We start from the raw sequence: 22,302 nt of genomic DNA, 5'->3' as shown, positions 1-22,302 counted from the left end.
CGTGAGGTTAAGCTGCAGCTCTATGAAACTCTGGTTAGACCACAATTGGAATATTGTGTTCAGTTCTGGTGCTTCGTTGTAGGAAAGATGTGGAAGCTTTAGAGAGGGTGCAGGGGAGATTTACCAGGATGATGCCTGGACTGGAAGGCAGGTTTTAAGGAGGAAAAGTTGCGGAAGCTACGGCTTTTTTTCGTTGGAGCGAAGATGGATGAGAGGTAACTTGATAGTGGTGTAAAACATGATGAGAGGCATAGATAGAGTGGATAGCCAGAGTCTTCCCCGCCCCCAGGGCGCAAATGACCATTACAAAGGGGCATAATTTTAAGGTGATTGGAGGAAGGTATAGGGAGATGTCAGAGATAGGTTCATTACACAGAGTGTGGATGGAGGTGAAATGTACTGCCGGCAGTGTTAGTGGAGTCAGATACTTTAGAGACTTTTAAGCGATTCTTGGATAGGCACATGGAGAATAATAAAATGTAAAGTATGCTGGGTAGATTGAGCTTAGTAGGAAAATAGGTTGGCACAACATTGTGAGCCAAAGGGCCTGTACTGTGATGTTACTGTTCTATGTTCAATATTCTATCTAAGTTCAAAAGCAAGTTTTGTTAACCTGATATTAGTAACAAAGCAATTATTTTGAAGATGGTTGAAAAAGGGTAGAGTTTCTGCCATCAATGTTTCATTTAACTCATGTCTGTGGTTGATAACTCAAATGGCATAATGTCTCAGGGAAGGCAGTGGCACTCGAATACTTTCTTGATCTCTCTTAATGTGTTTTTTTCTTGGCTCTATGCCACTTGTTTTGTCTCATATTTTTAGGGCCTCATGGGGTTGACTAAGTAAATAGTGAGATGTAAATAGAAGTTGTTCTTTATGACGATAGATAAGTCATTTCGGTCACTGTCAAATATAAATATCCATTTCAATGAACAAAATATTTGGATTCCTTCTGGTGAAGAATGCATAGGACAAATTATTTTGACTTGATGCCAAGCCTTAGAATGAATAGTGTCTCCAGAAAGATAAGTTTATAATTCTTCCTTATATTTTATCAATTTTACGTAAATTCTTACAAATGCTCCAGCATAGAATGTAAGCTGTAGGACTACATGGATTTATTATACTGATCAACCAAATATTCTCTGACTTAGCGTCAATAAAGTGTGAAGCTGGACGAACACAGCAGGTCAGGCAGCATCAGAGGAGGAGGCGATTCGAAGTTTTGAGTCAGGACCCTTCATCAGGCCAGGGCCAGTACTTCATTAGCACTGTATTGACTCTGACTCCAGCGTCTGCAGTTCTTGCTATCTCTGATAAGTTTGCCAACTGCCTGTTAAGTGTGAAAACTGTTCATTTCTCTGGAAGGAAGGATGACACATGTCATTCATTGTATTCATCATTTTATCATCAATTTATTCGTGAATTACGTAAAGACCAGTTTTCAACGTCTTCGTGGAAGTTTCTCTGTTTGCTTCACAAACAGTATGGAGTTAGTTCTCATGACCTGGAATCATTTTTCCAAACATGTGTGCAATAGTTGAATGAAAGCATTGAGGTGAGTGCCAAAGTCTTTGAGACTGAAGCAATAGTTGACTGTATCTTGACCGCACAAAGGAGATCAATGTAAAAACCTTGGACAATGTGAAATATAGTGGAAAGCTCTCCATTAGTTGGAGTCATGCCTTGCACAAAGCAATGTGGCTGTGCTTTCAGGAGCACTGTCGCATTATACCCAGAACTTCCTTAGAATAAATCATTTCTAATCAACATGTGTAAAGATATTGTTACACACGTCTGGACACATATGACTTGAACCCATCGTTGTGGCCCAGAGGTAGAGACACTACCATTGCACCACAAGGACTCCCACAAGCTCCTCAGTATATTTCCCAAGGTTTAACATCCTCACCTGCCTCGTCAATGACCTTTCCATCAACAAAATTTCAGAAATTAAGATGTTCACTGAAAAATGCATAAAGTTCAGCACCATTCATAACTCCCCCAACACTGAAGCAGTCAGTCTCCATATGCATACAGATTTTTCCAACATTCAGACGTGAATTGATAAATGATCGATGACATTCACACCACACACTTGACAGGTAATGTCCACCATCAAGAAGACAAAACAAAATCAAAGAATCTGCCTTGTAGATTAATGTTATTCTCATTACGAAATGTTGCACTATAATTATCCTTGGCGTCACCATCACCCACAGTCGGAACTGGACGAGCAATCTGAACACTGTAGTTACAAGACTGGGTCAGAGATTGAAAATTCTGCAGCGGGAAATTTACTTCCTTTCTTTCCAAAGCCTGTCCACGATGGGCAAAGCAGGAGACAGGAATCTGATGGAAGATTCTTTACTTACTTGCTTGAATGAATGCAGCTCTGACAGCACACAACTCAACGCCATCCAGGCCAAAGCAGGCCGTTTGAATGACATTTCATCCGTACCTTCAACATTCACTTCTTCCACCATGGTTACATCATTGCAGCAGTGTGTACCATCTGCAAAATATACTACAAAACTCACAAAATATTTCTTTGTCATCAACGTCTAAAATAACACCCACTACAACCTATAAGGCCTAAGGCAGCAGCTTCAAGGGAGCACCTCAACAAGTCACAAGCCATCCTAATTCGTGTTCCCTTGCTGCCTATAGTTCAACCTCCTGGCACCCCATTACTAACTGTACAGTGGAAATCCATACATCACATACAGTGCAATAGTTCAAGAAGTTTCATTAGCGCATTCTCCATTATAATCAGGGACGAGTAATAAATATTGCCTTTGCTAGCAACACTCACGTTCATCACATAACCAAAATAAGAAGTAAATCCAATTTACTAACCTTGAATATCAGGATAAGCACCAACATTTAGTTGGTTCAATCAAGTGTTCCATTGTAGCTTCTTGCGGCCCAAGGCTTTGATTATAAATGAAACTTGAGACTTTTGGGCTACAATTTTCAATGTTAACAACCTGCTTGAATGCGTTTTGAAACTGAATTTTCAACTTGGGCAAAACTCTGCAGTGATACGTTGAGAAGAGTCGCACGGAGTTTTCATTCGCTACTAACACCCAGATTTCTCAAAGAATAGAATTCTTCTTAATATTCAGGATTGTTTTTCAGCTTAAAATATTAACTTCAGACACTCTATTGCTTACCCACTAATCATTGACTCAGGATAAATAAATCTCATCAATCTGTGTTGACATTTGGTTTTTATGTAATAACCTTGGCTCGAATATAGTACTCAGCCACTAAATTAGTAGACTGAGGTTTCACATCCTGTTCATAGATCTACACTGGCACTTTAATATTTGATTGGCACCATTCCCTAACATTCAACATTCAGTCCCTCCACTATGGGTGCACAGTGGCAACAGGGTGTGCCATCAACAAGACTCCTTAATCAGCACTGACTTGTTAGACAGAGATCCTGTCTGGTTCATTTAATTGTGATTTATGAAAAGGCGACTCAGTGTATTGTTGAGGTTGGTGCAGTTGATGTGGTTTACTTGGATCTCAGTTATGCACTTAACATTGTTTCATCTGGAAGGTCAGTCCAAACTTCACAGCCCATAGGATCAGATGGAAGTTGGCAATCGGATACAAAACTGGTTTACAAACAGGAAGCAAAGGATGGTGGTGGTTGATTCTTTTGTAATTGGAAGCCTGAGACCTGGAGGGAGGCGATGTCCTTGTGGTATTCTTGCTAAATGGTAGGTGATAGAATTTGAATTCAATAATTAGCTTGAGTTAAGAATCTAACGATGACTGAAAATCCATTATCGATTGTTGAGGGAAAATTCCATCTAGTTCAATAATGAACTTTAGGGAAGGTAACTCAGGCCTAAATGCGACTCCAGACCCTCTGACTCCAGCATCTGCAGTTCTTGCTATCTCTGATAAGTTTGCCAGCTGCTTGTTATGTTTGAAAGCTGTTCATTTCTATGGAAGGAAGGATGACACATGTCATGCATTGTATTCATCATTTTATCATCAATTTATTTGGGAATTACGTAAAGGCCAGTTTTCAACGTCTTCGTGGAAGTTTCTCTGTTTGCTTCACTCTTAACGGTCATCTCATTAATTAGGGTTAATAAATTTGTGGATGAGACTACAATATTGATAGGGAGGCAGATGATCTCAGTCCAATACTGGTCAGCTGATAAATTGATCAGAGCAATGCTCATAAGTGTCAGATGAAGAATTCTGGGAGGTTTTATTCTAATACGGGAAGGATATACACAATGTATGGTCGGTCCTTATGGTGCACCAAGTAACAAAGGGGCCAAGGTGTATACGTCTCAAGATCCTAGAACGCGTCAGTGCAGATAGACAGGATAGTGATAAAGGCACATTGGATGTTTGCCTTCAATATCTGGGACATAGAATATAAGATCAAGGAAGTCTTCTTACAACTTTATCAAACCTTAGTTTGGCACCCGGTGGAATACTGTTTGCACTCTGGTCACCACACCTTATGGAAGTATGTGACTGCACTGCCGAGGATGCAGAGGAGGCCCACCAGGATGATGTCTGAAATGAAAATTCTCGTAATGAGGACAGATTTGACAGGTTGGGTTTACCCTGGAGCAGAGGAGGCTGATGTGGTGTAAGTTGGGGGATCTGTTTGAGATACACCAATTGTCAGAGGCATAGAGTAGATCGTGCTAATCTCTTTTCCATAGTAGACAAATCTATGACCACAGACCATAAACTTAAGGCAAGTGGTTTGGCGGAGATCTTAGGATTTGTGTTTTTTTTTTCTTTCGGAGAGCATAGGACATATATAGAATACGCTGCCTGAACGAATGGTGGAGGCACGTACTCACAACCCTCAAGAAGCGTTTGGATGAGGACTTACAATGCCAGGGCATAGTCGGCCATGGACCAAGTGCAGGTAATGAGACTAGTTTAGTTCGTTATTGGTTAGTCAGAATTGTCAGCGCTCAGAAGACTCCGTTCCTATGCTGCATGACTCTATGATTGTGTGACTAATACTGAGCAAGTGCATTTTATCAGAGCTGTCATCTTTCAGGTGAGTCAGTCAACGCAGGTATACTTGTTGCCTGAATGTGAATTATTCCACGGGGCACATAAAAGAGAATAAGGGGATTCTTAATAAGGGAATTTCTGAAGCAGGGTCCAGACCCGACACGTCATCTTTCCGGCTCCTCTGATGCTGCTTGGCCTGCTGCGTTCATCCAGCTGTACACCTTGCTATGTCAGGGTATTCTACCTGTTGACCTAAAATAACTCAACAGAAGAGGTTTTCTGTGCTTTCAATGTTTCAGTTCGTTTTTTTTAGTGGAAATTTGCTCCATCGGAGAAATCTTGCGTAGTTTTCAGCGCAGTCGTGACCCTTTGACTGTTGGGCACGTTGGCCGAGAAATTCTTCTGGCGGCGGCCAAGTAAACATGAGGGCGCGGCGTCGTCGTGGTGCCCCTATCTTTGAGCTACGGGACTGGTGTATATCAGTGCCACCTGCTCCGGAGGTGCGTTATAACATATCCTAACAGGCTAATCGAATATGTATCTAATTCAGAATGAGGATTTGTCGAAGTTCTGAGATCGTCCATGTGGGGAGAGGGGAGGAGGGAGAAGCTCATTGAAAGCATGGGTGCAGCTGTGGTCTGCTGTGGGCGGTGAATCCGGTGTAAATGGTAAGAACGTGGTAAGGCTAGAAACAGAAGATAGTTGTCGATCGCGATTTTAGATGGCCCAGAGACGCGAACGCTGACCCGACGTTAACTTCTGAGAATTACTTCCCCGGTCCGAGGCAGGATTCCATCAGTGACTGCTGTTATGTTTTCTCTCCGTTAATCTTGTTTAAAGTGACCTGCAAAAGAAGCAAGGATGAAAGCGATTCAGAGATAGTAAGAACTGCAGATGCTGGAGAATTTGAGATAACAAGGTGTGGAGCTGGAACATAGCTGGCCAAGCAGCATCAGAGGAGCAGGACCCTTTTTCCGAAGAAGGGTCTAGGTCCGAAACGTCAGCCTTCCTGCTCCTCTGATGCTGCTTGGCCTGCTGTGTTCATCCAGCTCTCCACCTTATTATTTCAAGGGTGAAAGTGTGGTTATTTTTCACTTAGCGTGGAGCTCGGGTATGGAATGCAAGTGTATTTGGAGAAGGTTCGATTGTGGCTTTCAGTAGAGCATTGGATAATCACTTGCATGGAATAATGTACAAGGGTGTGAAGGAGAAATTTCCCTCTAAAATGCTTTGAAATTATCCGAGCCGCTGAAATGTGCATTATAAACGGAACATTATTTTTCCCTGCTGTTTGCATTGATGACAGCGCAGTACCTGCATTGAGTTAGCTTGTGGCATGAATGTTATTTCGTTTACTCTGATATTTTTTAACAGATGCTGCCGGAGCAGCTGAGCTTTGAGTAACTTCTGTTTTTGTTCCAGGTTTACAACATCCTCAGTTCTTTTGTTTCTTATCCACAATAATCTCACATGTTGTTCTGCATTTGCATTGATGTTTTGGTCTGGTGGCTGTTTGCTGAAGCTGCTTATGTGAATCCGAGAGTACCCAGCTGAGGACAATGAGAATGATGCGTGAATGCATTGACGAAGAGACTAATGTTTTACATAAAGGTTTCTGCTTTCGTTGCTGTTTGCAAGTCATTTTTCAGGACATACAAATATAATCTATCGACTTAGTTACTTCATAGTGAAATAAATTTCAAACACTTTTGTAAGTGTACCTTTCCCCTATTCTTTTACGTTATCTCAAGGGTTAATTAGCTCTGCCGGCTGGATACTTGGCGAGTGATACTGACGCATGGGTTCAATTTCCATACCGCATCAGGTTGCTCTAAAAGATGTTACTTCACAACCTATCCCCACACCTGAGGCTTGGTGATGTTCAGTTTAAGCCACCACCAGGCGATTCCCTCTAATGAGAGAGCAGTGTCTGTGACTATGACAACTTTACGTTTACTATATCATATTCAGACAAAATCTGTTTGAAACTAAAAGGGCAAACTACTATGACTATTGTTTTGTCAAGAGTGAATTTGCGAATTGAATTCAAGCAAAATCAGTTCAACAAAGTATTTGCTATGCAACAACACATTAAGGATTCTGAATCAATACATGATCATTTTTCTACTTTATTGGTGCATCTAATTTATGAAAGCTTACCAGTATTATTAATGTTCTTTCAGAAGCAGAGGTACAGATTTCCAATGTAGCTACTTCCGACATGTATGCTTCGCATTTTGCTGCATCGCATGCCGTGCCGGGTTACTACTAAATTAGATATGCAGGGACAATCTGGTTGTTAGCAAAATTGATTCTTATGACATAAGAAACTACAGAAAATACATAGCATTTTTAAAAAATCTACATGTGAAGAGTTATGATATAGTCAGCGTGTGTGATTGCCACTGCGCAACTAAAACTTTATTAAGTTTCTGTCGTAGGTTTCCGAGTTCTCTAAAACTGCTCACTCCGTTTCAGCTGATTATGACAGCAGACTATTTCAGGTTTAATTTACTAGGTGATCTTTACACTGAGGAATGATGTGATTTTAGGAAGTACTATGTGTAATTATTGGATAAGACTCTTTGTGTCGCTGTCTACCAATGAAGAATTGAAAAATGAAGACATCCATCAGTCCTCCCGCAGCCCCGTACACACGCTGAAGAAGGAACAGAGGGGAAAGCCAGCACCAGATTGCGGTTGCATCTCAGCCATCTTTGATCTCCTGTCCTTCGAGTCATTCTACGGTGGGAGGGCATGTTATTTATCAAACATTGTCCTTTTGACTTCGCACCAAGTGAAGAAGCTCTGAGCGATCTACCTTTTATTACTATTTGCAACAGAGTTCGAATGAAAGGACGTCTTTACACAGATAATGCAAACGTCGTTTTCCATTATCTTGCTTTACGTCTGGGATTTTGCTTCTGCCCAGATTCATTACTCGATTCCAGAAGAATTGGAATACGGCGCTTTTGTTGGGAATATTGCGAACGATATTGGATTAGGCGTGAGAGAACTGTCCATCCGTAGATTTAGGATCATGTCAGCTGCAAAGAAGAGGTATTTTGAAGTTAATTTAAAGAATGGTGTTTTGTTTGTTAATGACAAAATTGACAGGGAGCAGCTTTGCGGCCAAACTCTTACGTGCTCACAAAATATCGAGATTGTTACAGAAAAGCCATTAAAACTGTACCGTGCTGAGGTTGAAATACAAGATATCAATGACAATTCACCCAGTTTTCCGCAGGATGCGCTACGTTTGGAGATTCTTGAGTCAGCTCCGCCGGGAACTCGCTTTCCATTACAGAGCGCGCATGACCCTGACGTGGGCACAAATTCGGTTCACTCTTACAACCTCAGTCCAAACGATCACTTCACGTTGGATGTTCAAAACAGCAGTGATGGAACTAAAAGTGTATATTTGCTACTTGATAAATTCTTGGATAGAGAAATACAAGCTGTTCATACCTTACTGCTCAGTGCCTTGGATGGTGGGATTCCAGAACGATCTGGTAATGCCCAAATTATTATCGCTGTCCTTGATGCCAATGACAATGTGCCTGAGTTTGACCAGTCTGTTTATTGGGTAAAAGTGAATGAAAATGTAATCGATAATACATTACTTATTAATCTTAATGCTACCGATTTAGATGAAGGCGCAAATGCAGAAATAATCTATTCTTTCAGCAGTTATACGCCTGAAAGATTGCATGAACTGTTTAGCATAGAACCTCACACGGGAAAAATCACAGTTAAAGGAGTTTTGGATTACGAAGAAGCCAACATCTACGAAATTAATGTGCAAGCCAGAGATCAGGGTCCTCATTCTGTCCCCGCGTATTGCAAAGTTGTAGTGGAAGTTGTCGACATGAATGACGTAGTACCTGAAATGACGCTAATGTCGTTATCTAGCTCCATAGCTGAAAATGCTACGATCGGGACGATGATAGCTCTAATGAGCGTAACAGATCCGGAATCTGGAGAAAATGGCAAAATTAGTTGTGATGTTCCTCATAACCTTCCATTCCAGTTGAAAGCGTCTTTCAAGAATTCTTACATGTTGGCTACTGATGCGTTATTGGACAGAGAAACTGTTTCTCAATATATAATTAATGTCAGTTGTTCAGATGCTGGATCTCCTCGTCTCTTCACCAACAAAATCATTGTGCTGGCGATCTCGGATATTAACGACAATGCACCACGCTTCACGAAGTCATCGTACACAGCCTACATATCGGAAAACAACACGCCAGGAGGAACCATTTGCTCCGTGACGGCTTTTGATTCTGACCTCGGCGAAAACGCTGACATTTCTTACTCTATTATGGCGAGTCAGATTCAAGGCATGTCTGTCGCATCCTTTGTATCAATTAATTCAGAAAATGGAAAAATATTTTCACAGCGTTCATTTGATTATGAGCAATTTAAGAACTTTCGAATCCACGTCCAAGCTTGTGACGCTGGAAGCCCACCCCTCAGCAGTAACGTTATTGTAAATGTAATCATCCTCGACCAAAACGACAACTCTCCTGTCATTGTATCTTCTCTGTCAAAAAATGGAACACACGTAATGATGCCTCGATCTGCACATCCAGGTTACCTGGTGACAAAAGTGACTGCAGTGGATGCGGATTCTGGACAGAATGCCAGGCTGATTTATCAATTGATCCAATCTACTGATCGATCTCTTTTTACTGTTGCACGTAATTCGGGAGAAATCAGAACAATGCGAGTCTTTGAAGAGAGAGATTCAACTACACAAGTACTCGTAATCTTGGTAAAGGACAATGGTCATCCTTCCCTCTCCACTACTGTCACAGCTACATTGTCACTGATGGATAAGACAGCTGCAATTATGTCAGACATTAGCAATCAGCCCCAAAATATTGTGCCGTCCACGGATTTGGCAATCTATATAATAATATCGCTAGGGACAGTCTCATTCATTCTTCTTTTTATAATAATTGCGCTCATTACCACAATATGCCACAACAGCGAAGATCAAAATGACGATTGCTCTCTGATCACTTGTTGCTTTGGACGTGACGTTACAAACAATACATCGAAGCAGTCTCACGTAAATCTTCGGATAGGCCCCGATATTCAACCAACTGCAAATGTTATGGAAGTTCGTGGAACTGGGTCACTCTCTGAAACTTACTGCTTGTTTCGTCCAACAACTGAACCTGAGAACGGAAACTGCGTACTTCTCACACCTTTCGGTTCAGCAACGTGTAGAAGCAATAACAAGAATGCTGACGTGTATTTCTCAGAGTGCAATCAGCAGATGAAACAAAAGCCTAATATTGTCAGCGAGGTGAGTGAAAGAAATGTAAAACAAACTGAACCCTTATCACCCGGAACAAAAACAAAGTTGCTGGAAAAGCTCAGCAGGTATGGCAGCATCTGTGAAGGAAAAAGATAACAGAGTTAACGTTTCAGGTCTGGTGATCGTTCCTCAGAACTGATGGTGGCTGGGAAATCCTGCCTGGATGTAGCTCCTCCACTTTGGGTGGTCTTGGGCGTGATTCTCAGGTGTCCGTGGGAATGCCACATTTTGCCAGTCAGCCCTTGAGGGTATCACTGAAGCACTTCCTCTGCCCACCGGTTTGTGTGCAGAAAAAAAGAGCGGGGAATGGGGTCGGGAGCAACTTTTCCCATATCACCCAGGCTTGCGCGAAATTGCATCGTGGAAGTCGCAAATGTATGTTGTTATTGATGGAAAATGCCAATTCAGTACAATATAGGAGTAATGATGAATGAAGAAATTACGAGATTTTTTAAAATCGTTTATTATATTGTGTTATTTTATGTAGTTTTATTTCCCTATAGAGGTTCCATTTTATCCACAACGGAATCTATTTCAGTGTGTTTATTTCATTGTCTTCACCAGTAACCTACAGAACCTGAGCATTGTGGTCAGTAACGAGTAAGTATGATTTTAAAGTGGTTTCTAAGAGGATTGGACAGTTGTATAAGTGAAGTGAGTGGTGGGGGCAGTGGGAGTAAAGTCATCTGAGAGATTATTATGATCCAGAACTGACTGCTTGAAGGATGGTAGAAAAATTGATCAGAAATTTAAGCACTACTAAATGTCTTCCAAATTATGCACTGTTGGGGAACCAAATGGGAAAACAGTCATATCAGATCCCAAAGTATTTGTCCCAGTTTTATTCTGTTAACTTCTAGAAGAACCTACTTTCATCCTGTTAACATTTTCTGGGAGTTAGTTCCTTCTATTGCAACATTCAAACAACAAAATAACTCATATTTGAATAAAGCCTGCCATGGCAACAAGGTTCATTTGGTGGAATTCTGGAAAGGTGGTGACATTTTCATTCATTAGTGGTCTTTTGCAAGTGTGGATGAGACTCTTGCATTCTCAGGACAAGTCGGAAGGTGACTCTATACACCAATGCTGCTACCATAGGTTCTGTTACACTTACAGCAGAAGGTAGTTATGGGAAACATAGAAGGGGCATTGATTTGTCCGCATGCTCCTTTTACTGTTTGCACTTGATTTCTTTCCAACAGCAAGTCTTGAGCTGCTTGAAACCTTCCTAGATGCTCCTCCTCTACTTTTGGTGGTCTTGGACCAGTGATTCCCAAGTGTCTGTGGGAATGCCACACTTTGCCAATGAGGCCTTGAGGGTATCACTGAAGCACTTCGTCTGCCCCCCCCCCCCCCCCTGAGGTTTATGTGCCATTTTGAAGCTGGGAGTAAAGCACTTGCTTGGGAAGTCTTGTATCAGTGATATAGATGATGTGCCCAGCCCATTACAGCTGGTCAAGGGTAGTCAGTGCCTCAATGTTGTGGATGTTGTCTTGCTCGAGGACACAGATGTTGGTATATCTTTCTTTCCAGTGAATTTGCAGAATCTTGCATAGGCAGCATTTGTTGTACTCCACCAGTGCCTTGAGGTGTCTGTTGTAGACAGCTCTTTCTCAAAAACATATAGGAAGGCAGGGAACACTGAGTTCTGTAAACCATGATCATGGTTTTGAATCATATGTTATTGTTGTTGAACACCCTTTGCCTCAGGTGGCCAAAGGCTGCACTAACACATTGGAGGTGGTGCTGGATCTCTTCATCAACAATTACTTTGGCCATCAGAACACTCTAGAGGTATTAGAAATGGTCAACATTCTGTAAGGCCTCCCTGGAGATATTGATTATGCGGGCGGGGTGGGTGGGGGGGGGGGGGGCGGGGAATGGGTGCAGTGGAGGTATAATGCTAATTTCACTGACTTAACATTCTGGAAGCTCAGGATTGATAACACTTACTTTGATAACACAAGAAATTTAAACTACATGAATAAATCTGAAATTTAATAAAAGCTATTCTCAGTATTGCTGAGAATGCAACGATTGTTGATTGTCACAAAAGCATCTTGTTTATTAACATACATTCTTACATGTTCTGGCCCAGATGTGACTCCAGACTCATTGTAACGGTGTTTGCTCTTAACTGTCCTCTGAAAATGGCTCAACAAGCCACTGAGTTCAAGAAAAAATAGGTGGGAATCTGAAGGTGAAAGAATCCCTATGAGATAGTAGAATTCATCCTGCAGTTTGAAAGGGAGAAGGTTGAATCAGATGTAATGATATTACAATCAAGTAACATTAATCACAAAGAGATGAAGGATTAAGTGGTTTTCAGAAGGACAACTGAGCAGGGAAGATCATGGAGCAGAAATTGCATGAGTTTCAGGGGGTTATTCAGGAGGCACAGTAGAAATTCATCCCAAGGAAGAAGAAACATATGAAGGACAGGACAGGGCAAGCAAGGCTGACAATGCAAGTCAGAGAGAGCGTTAAAGCAAAAGAAGAAGTGTACAATAATGTGACATTTGAGGAGTCTTTATAAGTCAGCAGGAGACAACTTAATAAAAAGGAATAAGGGGGAAAAGATGAACTTTGTGGGTAAGCTTTCCATTAACATAAAAGAAGATTAGGATTTTTTGATATATAAAAAGGTAAGAGTGAGGCAAGAGAGAACATTGGACAACTGGAAAAAGAGGTTGGATAAGTAGTAAAGGAAACAATAAAATGGTGAAAAGGAATGGCACAGATACTTTGCATTGGTCTTCAAAATGGAAGACACCAGTAACTTACCAGAACTTGAGGGGAGTGTGTAATAGAGGTGAATACAGAGGCCATCACTAAAGAGAAGATTCTGAGGAAGCTGAAAGGTCTGAAGTTGGATAAATCACCCAGACAGGTGGCTGCATCAATCAGGTTATTAGGAGGGTTTCTGAGTCCACTGTTAAAGATGAGATTGCAGAGCTAATGGACATGCATGGTAAAATAGCTCATCAAAGGAAGGTCACACCCTGACACATCTGTTGGAATTTTTTGAGGAGGCAATGACCAATTGAGACAAAAGGGAGCTGGTGGATATAATCTATTTGGATTAAGTGCATTTTTATAAAGATAGGAAGAGGCAATGGCATTTTGAAAGAGAATTCCAGGCAGCTGAGCTGAGACAGCAGAATAAAAAAGCCACCAATGATGGATAAAAGCATTAGCAGATTCACAACAGTCCAAATTGAGACACATAGAAGTATAAAGGGCTGTAAAGAAGAAAGGAAATTTTAGGCTACATTGAGTGTAGATGGAATTTGTTCTGACAGCAAGGATTTAACATCTGGAAACAAAATCTTGGCAGTGATAGATCACAATGCAATATGAGAGCCCTAGCAGTGGGAAGATTTATTCTGGTTTGGGATATGACAAACAGAGTTTGGAATGAATCATAGATTTTCAAAGGCAGAAGATGCATATACAAATCGGGAGAGGATTTATCATTCTTTAGGTATTAGTATTTCTGTACTGTCATCTTTTCTTCCCATCATGATAACTTGCATCATGTTAAACATTTGTTCAGGCTGAAGAGAATCATTTTGGCTTTATCTGTGATATTTATAGCTGAAGAAGATAATGGCTGGAGAAGGCACAATATTCATTGAGCTCTCTTTTCTTTGGAATCCTAATCTCAGCTGTCCATCCCTGCTTTGCTCTTGCAATGCATCTCCAAACAGTCAGACTCTTGAAGACACAGTCATGTTTGACTGCCCATAGTTACCAATGGTATAGTCTTCTTTTCAAAATCTTGATTTGTTCTTGTAACAGAGAAATTGCCTGTACAGCAGGCCAAAACGTAGTCACCATTTTTCAGTACAGAAGGTATTTGAATATAGTGCAATGATCCATTTGATGAGTGTATTCTGGCCAGTGCAGATTTAATTTGTTTAGTAACCGGTGTATGCTGATGGGATTTAGCACAGTCCAGTACCTCTGCCTTGGTAACTTTACCGTGCCAGAGAACCAAAGGTTTTTTATGAGACAGCAAATATGGAAGTTCTTCAGAATTATCTGCTGCCTAACATTTATTGTCCTAATATCATGACAGTAAAGAAGTGCATTGAGAAGGTTGGTAGACTTACAGTTTGTTGTTGTCAGTCAGTTTGCTGTTGTTGCAGATAGCATTGCTTAAACTGGATATATTTTCAAACATAGAACAGTATAACACAGTACAGGCCCTTCAGCCCACGATGTTGTGCTGACCTATTATCTTATTAAGATCAATCTACTCTGCAAACCCCATATTTTGCTATCGCCCATGTGCCTATCCAAGGGTCCCTTAAAATTCGCTAAAGTATCTGACTCCACTACGACTGCTGGCAGCACATTTCACATGCCCACCACTCCATTACAATGGCTGTTTTGATTTCAGCAGCAGAAGAAATATCATAGAGCTGAGAGATGTGAAGATATACTTGATCTTCAACATTGTCTTTTCAATACTAATAGGCTGAAGTACAGCAAGATCCTACACTATGACATTTACATTCCTAATGTCAATGGACAAACCAAACTCTTTGTGTACTGGGAGAAGATTCCATTTTGTTCCTTGTCATGGAACACAAGTATGCTCTTGTCAGCACACAGCAACTTTCTAACCTTGACATACATTTCTCTTCAACCTCAGGTGAAGAACATTGATAGGCTTTCTGTCAGTTCTGATTTGTATAAGTAGACAGGCCTTGTAGATGAACATGGGCTGCAGCAGTTCAAGGGGGCGGCTCACTACTACCTCTTCAGATTCAATTAGGCATGAGCAATAAGTGCTGACCAAGTCTGCAATTCCACATCCATTTCAAGAATGAATAAAGTTACAGCAGCAAATATGTGTCGTCAAAGTTTTGGTGCAAGAACACAAATCTGTTGCCCATCACAGATCTCTAATGCTTTTTATATTATATTGTGACAAGATAGTTCACCTTACCCAACATGTTACCACAGAAAAACAAGACCATGTTGAGCAGTGTTCAAACTCAAACAGTATTTTTTAGCAACTTAAATAGATCAGCTCTGCTCACAGCTTGAGTGTCTTGTTGAGATCAGTGAACGTGCTGTAAATGCTTTTCAATTGTTTGCAGTATTTTCTTTGAAGATTCCACACCAAGAACATAAAATAAATTTTCTGGTTATGCGTAGATGGTGGTGGTAACAGGAGCATGAATGAACTTTTTCAGTAGCAAATGGGCTGAGGCAGGGGCAACAACAGCCAGTGTTATGACAATGCAGTAACCAGTTTTTAAGTCGGAATGGTCGTGGCTGAAAGTTCTTAAATTCTAAACAATCTAGTTCCACAAGGCACAATTATCAGAGACTGGAATCAGATCAATGCATTTTTTTTATTTAAATGGAATATGAATCTGAAAACTGGTGCCAAAGTAAAGCAGATTATTGCAATTAATAAGGTCATTTTGGTTATTGTGATTTAATAAACTGCAAGGGTGATTTCTAATAAGACATTTTCTCATTCTCCATGCAACATGAATGTGGTAGACTTACTTCCCATTCCTAACTGATTGAGACAAGGCAGTGGTGATCTGCCATCTCAAAATGCCACAGTCCTTGATGTGTGGGGACACCGACAGTACTGTGAGGAAGGGAGTTCCAGGAATTTAACCCAGCAACAGTGAACCAATGATGATATAGTTCCAAGTTAGGATTTTATATAGCTTGCAGGGGAACATGCAATTGGTTGTGCTCCTTTGCTGAAACAACATAGAACACAGAACATAGAACAATACAGCATATGACAAGCCCTTTGGCCCACCATGTCTGTGCCATCATGATGGCAATGGAAAGTAATCTCATTTGTCTGCACATGATCCATATCCCTGCCTGATCATATTTCTCTCGAATTAAAACTGTTGTACTCATAGGTGATGGAAGTCAGGAAGAGCTTTGGTATGAGCTTTGGTGAGTTTGGCAGTACAACTGGTAGCTGTCACTTTAGTTCATTGATGAAGGAAGTGAATGTTACAGATGTGGATGGCATACCAATCAAGCATACTGGATGGTATCAAGTTTCTTTGTGTGATTGAAGTTGAACTAATGAGGCAATTAGTGCATATTCCATCACACTCCTAATTTGTCTTGTAGATCATAGAAGACAAGAGGTGAATTAATCACTACAGAATTCCAAGTCAGAGGCTGACTCTTGCAGTTATCATATTTATATGGCTCATCCAGTTAATTTCTGATGGATGATAACCAGCAAGTGGCTGATAATGATGAACATCATGGGGCAATGGTTAGATTCTCTCTTCTTGAAATTGTTCATTGCTTAGCACTTGAGTGGAATCAATGTTACTTGCTATTTATCAGCACAAAGCTTGGATATTGTCCAGAACTTGATACATAGATACATAGAATGCTTTAGTACCACAAGTCTGCACCAGTCAAAACCAATCACCAAACTATTCCAAGCCCAAAAATCCAGCATTTGCCCCATCGCCTTGGCATTAGAAGTGCACATCTAATTAATTTTTAAATGTTATGAATGCTCCTGTGTCTATTAACTGTGCATGTACTGAGGTCCAGATTCCCACTATGCTCTGAGTGAAAATATTTTTCATTGAGAAACCTTGTGTTCCTTACTTTAAATCTATGTCCCTGGTCATTGATCCCTCCACCATAGAGAAAAGTTCATTTCTGTCTATCCTATCTATGTCCCTCATAAGTTTATAAATCTCAATCACATCCCTTCTCAATCTCCTCTGCTCCAAGGAAAACACCCCAGTATGTCCACTCTCCAGAGCTGTCCAGCCCAGGCAATATCCTTGTAAGTAATCCTCACTAATGCCATCACATCCATCCTATAATGTTGATGCCACAACGGCACACAATATTCCAGCTATGGCCCAACCAAAATTTGATACAGTTTCACCATCACCTCCATGCTGTTAGACACTGTGCCTCGTGAATAAAGGCAAGAATCTCATATGCCTTCTTAACAATTTTATCAACTTGCCCTGCTAGCTTAATGGATCATTGGATCTAAGAGACTATATCCTAAGGAAAACTGAAGGAACTGCAGATGCAGTAAATGAGAAGTAAAAGAAGAAACTGTTGGAAAATGTCATCAGGTCTGGCAGCATCTGTGCAGACAAATCAAGAGTTCATGTTTCTGAAGGGTCACTCAACCCAAAATGTTAACTCTGACTTCTCTCCACAGATTCTGTCAGACCTGTTGATATTTTCCAACAGTTTCTGTGTTTAAATCTTCAGTGAACCCTGCAATGATATTCTGAGGCTGAGATAATTTATCTTTAAAATCTCACAATTCACTTCCTTTGTACCAAAAACAAACAATGGCAGGACTTATACAATTAGTGGTAGGGCCCTGGGTAGTGTTGCAGCAGAGACAGACCTAGGGGTTCAGGTACATAATTCTTTGAAATTTCCATCACAGTTAGAGAGGGTGTTTAAGAAGGTATTTAGCTTGTTTACCTTCATTATTCAAACCTTTGAGTGCAGAAGTTGGGATGTCAAGTTGAGGTTGTACAGGACATTGATGAAGCCTCTTCTGGAGAACTGTAAACAGCTCTGTCACACTTGCTGCAGCAAGGATAATAATAATTTGGAGAGGGCGCAGAAAAGATTTACCAGGCGTCTTGCCAGGAATGGGGGGTTTGAACTGCAAGAATAGGTTGGATAGACTGAGGCTTTTTCATTGAACTGTAGGAGATTTATGGGTGACCTCATAGAGGTTTGTAAAATCATGAGGGGCATCAATAAGATGAGTAGCAATGGTCTTTTGGCTTGGGTGGGGAGTTCAAAGCTAGTAGGCATACTTTTAAGGTGAGAGGAGAAAGTTTTAAAAAGGACATGTTGGGTAACTTTTTTTACAGAGAGACAAGTGCGGAATGAACTGAAAGAAGAAATGGTGGATGCAGGTACAGTTCCAATATTTAAGACATATGGATAAGTACATGAGTAGGAAAGGTTTGGATGAATATGTGCTAAATGCAGGCAAGTGTTTGGGAATATCGTCAGTGTAGATAAGTTGGACCGAAAGGTCTATTTTCCATACTGTATGACTCTATGAATCAGTAACTGACTTTTTACTGCACTCATGTATCCCTGTACTTGAGTATGTAAAAACAAAACATAAGCATAATTCTAATTCAATTAAAAATTGACTGATAGGGTGGTAATGTGGTGGGTTTGATTTGTTCCGCTTCTTATGCACTGGACATGCCCGGACAATTTTATACTTTGTTGCTTGATTCCATCTTGTAGCTGCACTGCAGCAGCATGCTGAAGTGCCTGGATAGTTCTTGAGAACAAATTTCTGTACCATTGACAGAAAATTGTCAGGGCCTACATCATTTGTCATGGGCAATGTTTTCAATTACTCCTTGATGTAACATGGAGGTGAACTGAATTAGTTGAAAACTAGCTTCTTTAATGCTGTGGACCTCGAGAAGCAGCCAAGTTGGATTCGCCACTTGGTATTTCCAGCTGCAGAAGCATGCAAATACTACATCATTGCCTTCGGTACAGATATGCTCAGCTCTATCATCATTGAGAATTAAGATAATTGTGGAGTGCTCATCTTCTTTTGTTTAATTGTCCACCACCATTCATGGCTGAATGTGCCAGGACTGCAGAGCTTTGATCGAAGTTGTTAGAGGTTGGATTGCTTAACAGTACCTATTGCATATTATTTCTGCTGTTTGGCATGGCAGTAGTTCTGCGTTGTAACTTGATCAGATTGCCACCTCAATTTTCAGTACATTTCATGTTGTTCCTGGCATGCCCTCCTGCACTCTGTATTGGATGACAAGACTGCATATAACATGGTATTCACATTTATCTTCTATGTCTAAGCTGATGTCAAACTTCACACAAAGTTGTATATCTTATGAATGACACCATTGGTTTCCAGTAAATGTGTGTCCTTTGGTTATTCAATGGCCATTTTGAGATTCTTCTCATTGTGTTTTCATTGCAAGATAAGGCATAGAATTTTATCCAAAATACCTTTTGTTCATGTTGGACTGTTAATCCAAAGACCTAGATAATGTTCCAGGGATCCAGGGTCAAATCCCACCATGGCAGATGGTGGAATTTGAATTCAATAAAATATCTGAAATTAAGAATCTAATGATGACCATGAATCAATTGTTGATTGTTGGAAACCCCATCTGGTTCACTAATGTCATTTTGGGAGGTAAAATTGCCATTTTTATCTGGTCTTGCCTACACGTGACTCCAGACCCACAGCATTGTTGCTGACTCTGACATGCCCTCTGGGCAATTAGGGATAGGCAATAAATGCTGCCTAATCAGCGACACCCTCATCCCATTAATGAATTTAAAATTAAAAAAAAAAGCAATTGTCTAGTCATTGACAACCCTGTGACACTTTATGAGATGGTGCAACTACTAATCTTGCCTCCTAGTCAGAATTTATGCTTGAACAAGTGTCATATAACTGGATGAATTATTGATTCATCAGATCACTTTTTTGTGGAAATTTATTGTCAGTTATTTTCCCATGACTTTGTTTGTCTGTAACTGTTTAGAAAAGAAATTTGTTTGTTCACTTTTTAAAAATTCGTTAAAAGCTGTCCAAAATTGTTGATGCTTCAAACTTTCTGTTTTTAAGATATATAACCTTCCAATCATTGTGATGAACGAAATAATTGTCTATTTGTCGAAACATTTGTCATTTGATCCACCATGCAAATATTTGGGGAGCAGTTTTATTGCACCTTGTAAGTATCCTGAATCCAAAATAAAGCCAACTGGAGTTCATTACTTTTCCAGGACTTATACATGTTAGAAGTGCATTTAATGTCATTTGGATCAGTTGCTGGGATAGGATACAGTATGATGCCTGTAACAAATAGAAGCATCATTTAAATATTATATAAAGGATCATGAGACTGACTCAATTTTGTCTCACTCTCACATCTGGGATGAGAAGTTCATGGGCTACAGTCTAAACTAATGACTTAAGCACAGAGACCCAAATCTTCCAGCCTTCAGAGGCATTGATGACTGGATTTGTGACAGGAGAAGTGTGGTAGGACTCTATGTAAGTTCTCCCATATGGAGTTATGTACAAATTGCCCATAATATTTCACAAGGAGCTTAACAATGTTTCTACCCTTGAAATTTCAGACATTTTACAACCTGGTCTAATAACTGAGCAACTACACAATTAACCAGACCAATAACACCCCAGGCAATCCGATGAGCATTCAATTACTATTATAATCTCCAAGAGTTCAACAATCACCAACCACCTGACTGCACCACTTACCCTCCACAACGACTCTTCTGACCAATGATACCTGACAAACTGACTGTTCCTAAGACCCACCTTCCATGATAAATGCACAAGATCCCTCCCCACATCCTGGACCACCTGAATACATTCCCTAAATGTCTGATGATCTTATCAGTCCTATCTAATTCAGTTGCACACTGAACTACAGTCTGATTACTCAACTATATCCAAGTTGACCCAACTTGCTCCAATTACCTGACCGTGATCCCAATCCTCAAGTGGATACACCTGACTATCATGCTCCATCCAAGCATGGCACAGCAAACTCCCAACACCAATCATCCCCAGGATCAATGCAGAAACACTGTAAAGAGGAGCATCAATAGGCCATTTGGCTTTCTATGTCTGCTCCACCATTCAGCATGACCATGGCTAATCACCCAACTCAGTACCCTCTTCTCACTTTCTGCTAATTCCCTTATATCCATTTGGCCCTAAGCACTATATTTAATTGCTTGAAAACATTCAATGTTTTAACCTAAACCAGTTTTTGTGGCAGAGAATTCCACAGGGTCACCACTCAGTGAGTGAAGAAATTTCACCCCGTCTAAGGTGTAAGTGGGCTATCCTTTTTCCTTGGAATGCAAACCTGCTTGTGGGATCCCTTATAATCAGGAACATCTTTCCTGCATTTACCCTGTCTACTCCTGTTAGAATTTTATAAATTTCTGTGAAATCATCCCATACTTTTCTTAACTGCAGTAAATATAGTCCGAACAAATCCAAAACTCCTCATCTCTCAGTCTTGCTATCCCAGGAATCATTTTTGACAAGCTTTTGTTGTACTCCATCCATGGTCATAAAATCTTTCCTCAGATATGGAGACCAAAACTGCATGCAATTTGCCAGCTGTGGTCTGATCAAAGCCCTGTATTGCAACAAGATATCACTGATCCTGATATTGAATTTCCACATTATGAAGGCCAGTGTACTATTTGCCTTCTTCACCTTCTATTACGCCTGCATGTTTCAATGATTGGAGGAAAAAAACACTCAGGTCACATTGCATCTCTCCATTTCCCAATAATTACCATTCAGATAACAATCTGCCTTTATGTTTTTGCTATTAAGGTAAGGACCTGACTTTTATTCTTGCTGCACATCATCTGCCATGCATTTACCCACTCACTCAAATTGTCTAAATCACAGTGAATCCTCTTTGCAACTCACTCCCCTGCTCAACTCTGTCATTTGCAAACTTAGAGATATTACATTTAGTTCCCTCATCTACATCATTTATATATGTACTGTGAATAGCTGAAATACAAGCACTGATCCTTGCAGTGCCTGACTCATCACCACCTGTCACGCAGAAAATTCCAAATCTTTGTATCCTGTCTGCCTTCCAGATTTCCATAAACATGTCAGTATGCATTCTGTCATTTCATGTGCTTTAATTTTACATGCCAAACTCTTTTATGGGACCTTCTCAAAAGTCCTCTTAAAGTCTGAGTAAATCATATCCACTGCCTTTCCTTAAGAATTCTATCAGTTAAACCTGCAAAATTCAGCAGATTTGTCAAGGATGATTTGCCTTTTGCAAATCCATGCTGACTCTTTAGGACCCTGTCACTGTTTTCCAACTCTGCAATTAAATCTTTTAGCACTCACTCAAGACTTTCCCTACTCC

General features: G+C 40.4%; 1 protein-coding gene across 3 annotated transcripts in view; it reads left to right on the top strand.

Annotated features, from left to right (window-relative positions):
- LOC125458278 (protocadherin alpha-C2-like) overlaps positions 1-22,302 on the top strand; it is a 227,948-nt gene that overhangs the window by 19,419 nt on the left and 186,227 nt on the right. Inside the window, exon 1 of one of the 3 annotated variants that reach the window (XM_048543432.2) lies at positions 7,652-10,330. The exons of the other annotated variants lie outside the window; for them this stretch is intronic. Within the exon in view, the coding sequence (XP_048399389.1) occupies positions 7,889-10,330 (2,442 nt within the window). The 5' untranslated portion in view covers positions 7,652-7,888. Of the gene's footprint in view, positions 1-7,651; positions 10,331-22,302 lie in introns of those variants that run through there. 3 annotated transcript variants of the gene reach the window in all.

This window comes from Stegostoma tigrinum, chromosome 13 (genome assembly GCF_030684315.1).
Source record: "Stegostoma tigrinum isolate sSteTig4 chromosome 13, sSteTig4.hap1, whole genome shotgun sequence".
Classification (NCBI taxonomy): domain Eukaryota; kingdom Metazoa; phylum Chordata; class Chondrichthyes; order Orectolobiformes; family Stegostomatidae; genus Stegostoma; species Stegostoma tigrinum.
Note: the sequence above shows the minus strand (reverse complement) of the source record. Positions and strands in the feature narration are given on the sequence as shown.